The sequence below is a fragment of the Hipposideros armiger genome, unplaced genomic scaffold, assembly GCF_001890085.2.
Source record: "Hipposideros armiger isolate ML-2016 unplaced genomic scaffold, ASM189008v1 scaffold_117, whole genome shotgun sequence".
Classification (NCBI taxonomy): Eukaryota; Metazoa; Chordata; class Mammalia; order Chiroptera; family Hipposideridae; genus Hipposideros; species Hipposideros armiger.
In genome coordinates this window covers 1,006,678-1,014,946 of record NW_017731467.1, presented here as the reverse complement: position 1 = coordinate 1,014,946, position 8,269 = coordinate 1,006,678, and the positions used below count along the sequence as shown (strand labels likewise).

General features: G+C 45.2%; 1 protein-coding gene across 1 annotated transcript in view; it reads right to left on the bottom strand.

Moving 5' to 3' along the window:
- Nucleotides 1-4,823, bottom strand: part of ADAMTS12 (ADAM metallopeptidase with thrombospondin type 1 motif 12) — a 284,062-nt gene extending 279,239 nt beyond the window's left edge. Inside the window, exon 1 of the mRNA XM_019647855.1 lies at nucleotides 4,697-4,823. Within this exon, the coding sequence (XP_019503400.1) occupies nucleotides 4,697-4,823 (127 nt within the window). The remainder of the gene's footprint in view (nucleotides 1-4,696) is intronic.
- Between the last annotated feature and the right edge of the window lie 3,446 nt (nucleotides 4,824-8,269).

The following is an 8,269-nucleotide window of genomic DNA, read 5'->3' as shown; positions in this document are numbered from 1 at the left end:
AGCACCTATTGCCCAAAGAATAAAAGAGAGCAGACAAATTTACAGGTTTTGACCAAGTTGCTGTTGATCTAATGGGCTTTTTAAGAGAGCCAGCATAAGGTGGATGTATAATAAATAATATACTGATAACAATTATTATAGCCACTTAATGAGCATTCGCTATGATCTAGGCACCATAAGTCTCTCCTCATTCAATACTCACCACAGCCCTCAGATACAGATTATTAGCCCCATTTCATAGATAAGGAAACTGAGTCTAAGGGAGGGGCACACAGCCAATCTGCAACATTACTTGGATTAAAATCTTGTGCTTCCTGTTTCCAAATCATGTTCTTACCACCACACTTCCTGTACATAAGCAGGTGCACTTGGCAGAGAGCATAGCAGAGAGTAGAGGTAATAGTCATTGCCCCTAGCAAGGATGACCCGACAAGAAAACAACTGCTTGACTTCCTTAAGAGGCCTCAATTTGCTCAGCAATAAGTGGAGCTAATAACTGCCTCTTTTTCAGGCAGAGTAATGGGGGTTAAGGCTGGTCTTGCCTCTTGATTTCATTGCAAAGGAGGCAGCTAAGCCATGTCAACCCATAGGTGTGGATGGAAATAGGAGGCCATGTACGGAGCACGGTTTATGTTGGTGGCTCAACTATAGTTGTCTCGTCTACACCTTGGGCATAATAGTAACAGTATCCACCTCCTAGGGTGGTGTGAGGGCCCAATTTTATTAATCTGTGTAATAGATTCAGAACAGTGCTCGAAAAACAGCACTCACTAGATACTATTGGTAGTAAAGACAGAAACCTGGCTGCCAGGGGTGGCCATAAATACATGTAACCTCCAAGCAGAGTAGGGAAGAAACCCACACTCACCTTGGTTTCCTCTCAGTATGCGTTTAGTTTGGAAGATTAGGTAGCTATGCCCTTGGCCAACACAAAGCAGAGTTCAGAGGGGATATGACAGGGATGGAGAAATAAGATGCCAGGAAATAATAACAGCTCCTAATTTTTACCATTTCTAGGTCAAGCACAGCATGAAGATTACACCAACTTGGTCTTGTCTAATGCTGACAGTTCTCATCAGGGGTAGGTATTAATTAAGGGGATCCCTTATCTTAGCCTCCACTCCCACTTTTGTGTGTAAAGATCAAACAAACAAACAAAAAAACACAAAACCAGTAAAGAGGGGTAAGTATTCGTGCTGGAGCAGCTGGACCCGGGAGCCCATCCTTGAAAGCTCTGGCCTCACAGCTTCTCGAGGGTTTACCACCGAGCACCAGATGTCAAGGCTGAGGAGAGGCTGAGACACACGGTAATGACATCAGAGTCTGCACGAGGGTTTATGGAAGTAAATTATAAGCCCTGAATGCTTTGATTTGCCTTGTTTAAAATTCGATTTGAAATCCTTGACCACAAATTCTGATATTTCATGAGCAATTTTAAGCCTACTGGCACAAGCACTTTTAAAAATACAAAAACACCAAGTGCTCTTTTGCGCTCTGCTTAGAAAGAAAGGACGGAGGTGAGAGAATATTTACCTGCCAGTTTTTATAAACTGTAGGTTAAATCTATACTTATTCTTCATATTTATTTCTATCTTAGAGAGCAACTGAATTTCTAAGACTCCTTAATGAAAAAGGGCAATGAAACGCCTATAATGGAAGTTTATTTTCATAACTATCTTCCACGGTTGTTGTAACTTTCGACTGTATTTTTATTACAGAAAACCTCAAATTTGGAAATGTTGTGGAGAACTGTTGGTCCCCTCAAACTTGTAAAAAAAAAAAAATACCACAGGAGGTTGGATGTGCTCCCCTACCCCATGAAAATTTACATACAGACCATAACTGCTTGTTGTTATTGACACAAATAAAATATCAAAACTGTGAAGTCTCTTCTCACATTAAGAAAATATTTGAAATCATTTCCTACTGGCGGAATTTATTGTTTTTTTGAAAATGGCATAAATACATGATTACAACATTTGTGTTGAAACACACTGCCACACTCCCAGCGCTCTTGTACCAGCCTATGCAGCCCAGAGCACATCTCTCACAGGGGATCAAGTGCCTGTCTTGTTGATTTCATGGAGTTGTCGGGAGCAAAAGAGATCACAGAAGTGACCGGTGACTTGTAAACAGTACAAGGAATAACAAACCTAAGGGGATATCATTGTCTGTAGGAGAGAGGCAGCATACTGTATGCAACAGTAGTATTTCCCATTGTTCTGATACTTGGTTGGGAACCTGTTGTTCCACAGCTGAACAATACAGAAAGAATACTGAGCAGAGTTTGTCAAATCTGCTTGTTTCTAGTCTCAGAAGGGCTAGGTTTATCTCCTTATCCTTCATTGGTCTAAAATCCAGACTGGGCCCAACGAACCCTTTGAACTAGAAGAAATCTTCATGGTTATTTTGGATCTGAATATGTTTCCAAGTGTGGGGCCCTATGCCATTCCCTTCACCCCTCTGGCGAAGTAGCAGTTGGTAGGTGCTCGATAAATATATGTTGACTAACAGACGGAGCACCTAGGACTTCCATGCCTCATCTGTAAAAATAAGACAGATGCGAGAGATAATATCTAAAGTAATTTACAAGTTTAAGTGTTCTGCCTTTGGGTGCAATTCAAAAATGTTGTCAGAGTACAAATGGAAGCCTAGGGAGATTGACTAATCATGAAGCAGCAGGCAGGTCATTTGGAAGCAAAACCCAGGTCATCCTATTCCCAGGAAGCCTTAAAATTGCCTTCTCTCAACTTAGTCCTAAATGGAACTCTACTCAGAAATTTCTCCTTTGCGTAAAATGCGGCTTCCTTGTCAATTCACTGGTGAATTGATGAAGAATAAATAGTTTGCATAAAAAGGCTTTTAAAATCTGAAATTATTTTTAAACCCTAAAACGTCTACACATTGCTAATAAGCTCGGAGCGCTTTACAGCTATTTTTCAATATTAAATACTCTCAGTATATCTCACTAAAGGGGACCAGAGAAAACAACCATCTCCCACTTTCCAGAGAGGAGAAAGCAAGGCCCAGTGGTGTCTGCTCCACAGTCAGCGGAACGACCTTACAAATAAGATACAGAGCAAGCAGGACTGAAAACCAACCCAGGAGAGTGTGTGTCTGAACCAAGCCATCTCCAAAACGCTCTGGGAAGTGCTGCAGGCTTTGTTTGTGCTGCCCCAGAAGAGAGACTTTTCACAAAGGCGCTGTTTTTCAAAGAACAACAAACGCTGCTATTTTAAACTTGGGGGTGGAAGATTGTATCTGGACCATTTACACAAGCAAGTGCTGGCTGATTGACATCGAATCCCGGTGTGTGCGGGCTCCAGTTTCCAAGGAAAGCAAAGGGACTCGCTTCTGAGGGCTCTTGAAGTCTCAGCAGATGAGCTTGCTAGCAGCTTTAAGCTTTGCAAGGTTAGCAGAAATCCCTGAGTGGAAATCCTACACAAGGATAAGCTGGTGATGCTTGCCACCCAAGTGGTCTTGGGGAGTCAAAGGGGGTCAGATAACGATGGCAGCTTCCTAAGATTTGAGCACAGTCAGCAGACACAGGACTGAAGGGACGCTAACCCAGGAGTCTGTGCGCGTGCATGTGTGGGGGTGTGGGGGCGCACGCTGTCCCTATTATTGCTACAGAGCAGTGCTGCTTTGATTTTAAGAGGCCAGCCTCTGGAGTCAGGCTACCTGGGTTGAAAACCTCACTCTACCACTAGCTAGGACCACAAACTCTCCACACTTCAGCTGCCTCCTCTGTGAAGCAGGGACGGTCACAAAGATCCCTGCACCGCAGGCGGCTGTTGTGGGTGGTCAGTGGGCTGACACACACACAGAGCCTTCGCAGTCTTGGCACATGGAACATTCTCCAGCCATGCAGGCCATTACCACTACTATGACTGTTTTCTCCCAGAGGTACAATGAATTCCCCCCAAACAGGGAAGTGCCTCTGACCCTTCCAAGTCCAATAAAGTACCAGAGGCAACACCACCACCCTGCCAGGATGTGAGTGTAGAAATAATAAATAATAATAACACATTGTCCATCACCACTCCTCCAGTGCATTATGGCATTATGAGTTTCGCATAACTCAGAAAGCTCGCAGCTGGCTGTAATCAGGAAGGCAGAACAGGGAAAGGTGAGCCCCGAAGATGCTAAATTTTCCCCAAAAGGACTGTATTTTTAAAACACAGCCCTAAATCTTTCCAGGAAACCAAAACACAGCCAAGATCGCTCAGCAGGAGGGCAGAATCACATTTCCCCTTCCTTGACCAGAAGTTTAAAAGGAACTAGAAACACTGCAATGTCTGCCAGGAGCCAGTTGGAACATTTTTCCAAAAAAAAAAAAATCATTTTCCATATTCAGAATCTGAAAAGTAGGGGGATTGAAACAGTGCAGCCTTCAGAGGAGACAAAAGAGAAAGGCGGGGGCGGTTACCAGCTGCCTCTGGAGTCCTGACTGCAGCAGCATCCGTGTGAAAGAGATCACCATACTCACCTTTCCCTAAGAATTAAGGAGCCATCACCTGAAACGCTGAACGCTGAGAAACCCTCCGTCACTAAGCTCCCAGCTCAGGTTTCCTTACAACTCCACCAAAACGCTCTGCAGAGTGCAGCCGAGTGGGGGAAGGGAAACGGGAGACACCAATTGTTCACACATTTTACCACTAAGGTTTCCCAAAGGAAATAAAGTGAAGTCACCAACCTTGCCTGCTGTCCCGGAAGCGCACCTGGCCTGGCTGAGGGTGTCTCCCATAGCACAGGCCCCCCAAGTTCAGAAGCTGAGCCACCACCGAGAAGTTTGCAAGCCAGCTCCTCTGGGCGCATGGCATGATTCGGTTGTTGGGGAGAAGAAAAGTCACCAAGTTTGAGTTCTCAGCTCAAGAAATTGAGTCCTTGCCTGTGGCCGCGCAGCGAGACGCAGGGGTGCATGGTCCAGGAGGGGGACGGAGCGGCTGCAAAGCTGCCCAGGTCCCCTTTCCCTTTTTTAAGCAGCAAGGGGCTAAGTACCTTGATTTCCTCTCCCTCCTCCTGAAAGGGGAGTGATTTTAGCTGACAGCGTCTGCTTTGCGCGGGGTGTGGAAAGGGTTGGAGAGTGAGGGCGCAGCCCACCCCAGGTCCCCACCCCTCTGCCTTCTGTGCCGGGTCTCCCAGCCAGCTAGCTGCATGCATCTTTCCTCTGGGACTCCCGCCCCCGCACTCCTCCGGCCCCGCCCAGAGCCCGGGCGAGGCGGCCAAATAGGGGAGCCCCGCCGAGAGCCACCCTGGGCGGGACTCCCAGTGAGAGGCCCCCTGGCCAGCCCCCCCCACCAGGCCGAAATACAGGCGGAAAATGTTGTGCATGGAAATGGAGCAGAGGGAACCCACTCCCCCACCCTCCCCAGCTCAATGCTGCCCCGTCTCCGGCCTTCCTCCGCCCAGTTCCCGGAACTTTTCCTAACATTACTCTCTCTACTGAGACGCTTCAGCTGATCAGACTTCTCTGGGATACTTTTCCAGGGCAAGCTTGGACCCCCATTTGAAAAAGTAACAGATAGTTTTTCTGTTTGCAAAGTAGCACAAAGGGAAACGGTGTGAACTGATCGGCTTAGATTGACCCTGGACAAGTCACTTCCTCTGTACAAAAGGTGTTGGTACCAAATGACTATAAGCCACTCCGAGTCTGCAGGGCTCTCTGGTGCTTTCCTGCTTCTAGAACCCCACCCTTCCAAGCCCACCTCCGCTCCCCCAAAATGAAACCAGGAGAGTGGAAGAAGCAAGTCAGCCCAAGAAGGCATGGTCTTTCTCCAGTTGATCTGAACAGACTTCCCAGGGAGGAGGTGTCCATTCAGAGGCCCAAGCTTTACATCACCGAGAGAATGCCACAAACCAGGGAGCTTGCCAGGCTTCCTGAGAATTTACTGAGATAATCCAGCCAAGATTTTGCACCTCTGGACTGAAACAGCCTCCTTACTCCTTTTCAGGAAGAATGTGATCCTATATTGGTTCTCCATGGCTTCCAGCCAACCATATGTGTTCAGCGAGAAGTTCCAGATACAAGCCCATCCAGCCTTGCCCAGAGGGGGCAGCCATGTCACAGCAGCGACTCGAGTGCAAGCTGGTCTTCCCAGGCCTGGCTCGGGGGGAGTCTGCAGAACTTCAGGCTGGATGGATACTCACCAGGACGTTTCAGGGGATATGTATTACTTTCCTACTATCGCCATTACAAATTCCCATATACTTGGCAACTTAAAACAACACAAATTTATGATTTTACAGGCCTCACTGGGCTAAAATCAAGGAGGTGTTAGCACAGCTGCATTCCTTTCTGGGGGCTCTGGGGGGAAATCCATTTTCTTGCTTTTTCCAGCTTCTAGAGGTTGCCCACAGTCCTTGGCTCATGGCCTTTTCCCCCCAGTTTCAAAGCCAGCAATGGCCAGTTGAGTCTTTCATGTCACAACACCAGGCCACTATTTCTTTTTCCTCACATCCCACATATAAGAATACTTGTGATTACAATAAGGATCATCCGGGGTAATCTCCTCATCTTAAAACCAGCGGATTCGCCACCTTAATTCCATCTGCAACCTTTATTACCCTTGTCATGTAGCCTAACATGTGATGTTATGTCATCTTGGGTCAGTCATAGAAACTGCTGGAAAAGGCAAAAAACAAACAAACAAAAAAAACCACCCACTAATGTAGAAAATCAGAACTGTGTACTGCCCAGTAGGCTTCACTGACAAGAACAGCATTATATCCGTGAAATTTCTGCCAAAGATACACAGCCTGAATCTGACAATGAGGAAATCAGACAAACCGAAATTGAGGGATAGTCTACAAAATAACTGGTTTTTTCTCTTCAAGAGGCTGTGCAAGTCAAAGCAAAGCTGTGAAACTGTTCAAGATTGAAGACCAAAGAGCTACCACAACTAAATGCAACACACAATTCCGAAGCCGATCTTTTTGTTACAAAGAACATTGTCGGAACAATTAGTGAAATTTGAAAGGGGACAGGGTATTGCATAGCAGTATGTTCTGAGCATTAGTTTCCTGACACTGACGGTTGTGGTTATGTAGAAGAATGTCCTCCTTTGTTAGAGATACACATGACAGTATTTGGAGGGGATGGGGCATCTACTTGACAACTTAAATGATTCAGAACACACAACTTTTTTTTTTAACTTCATTTCCAACCTTTCTGTAAGTTAGATTATTTCTAAACAAACAAACAAAAAAAAACAAAAAAACAACACACACACATCAAATATAACAGTCTGGCCTCATTCTTTAAAATAATTTAACACGTTGTGGAGCTGTTATAGAATTGGAAATTAGAGAAGCCTAATAATGAGAAGTTAGGAGTCAATTAAGTGCTCATGTATGGTGGCCTCTGAGCACCCAGACTGACGGCTGTGGGTTTCACCATGATCAGACTGGTCCTGTGTTGTTCTGAACCACACGAGCACCAGCCCCTTTATTTCATTCTGCCTTAAAGATTAAGTCTGAATTTTTTTTTAAGTGCATTTATTGTTCCCAAGCAGAGGAAGAAATTAGGGATGGTGTGAATCAGGGAATGTTTGAGTGCTACTGTCTTAGCAAAAAGAGAATACTGCATGTATTCATTCCACAATATTTATTGACTGCTTACTATGTCCAGGAATTCGGAATACAGCAATGAATAAAATAGTGAAAGACCCTTTCCTTATGCTTACATATGCTCTATTTTGGGTTTGCAAGAGGGAGAGGGATAAAGGGAAATAAGCAAGTAAATATATCATATGTAAGATAATAAGAACACAGAGAACAGTAAGCAGATTAAGGGAGTGATTGAGAGGGTGGTCTCCTGTTTTATACAAGGGTGTTATTTTTAAAGGAGTGATTCACTAGCTCAAACTGGAGGTAAGGACAGGAAAGGAGTCCTGGCTCTATATACGTGGTTGCACAGAGTTAAAAAATGTAAGAGACCAAGCATTGAATATGTTCACTTAAGGAACAATAACTCCTAGTCCACTCACTAGTCCATGCAGCTCATTTAATGTCCTTGAAATCGACCAGATTAGAAATTCTCTCATGGTGAGTGGTGTCAGAAAGGAATAGACGTACCAAGGAATGTCCACAACCCTAGTTGACTCCACTCTTTAAATTCTCTTAACCCACTGAGCTCAATCACAGCCTGTGAGTAGCTTGGGTTGGGGTTCTCCTCCTTAGGAGACCAGTTGAGAATCAGGGAACCTACTCTGGTCCCAGAGGGCCACTCCCCTGATATTTATCACTGCTTTTGGGCATCCTCCTGGGA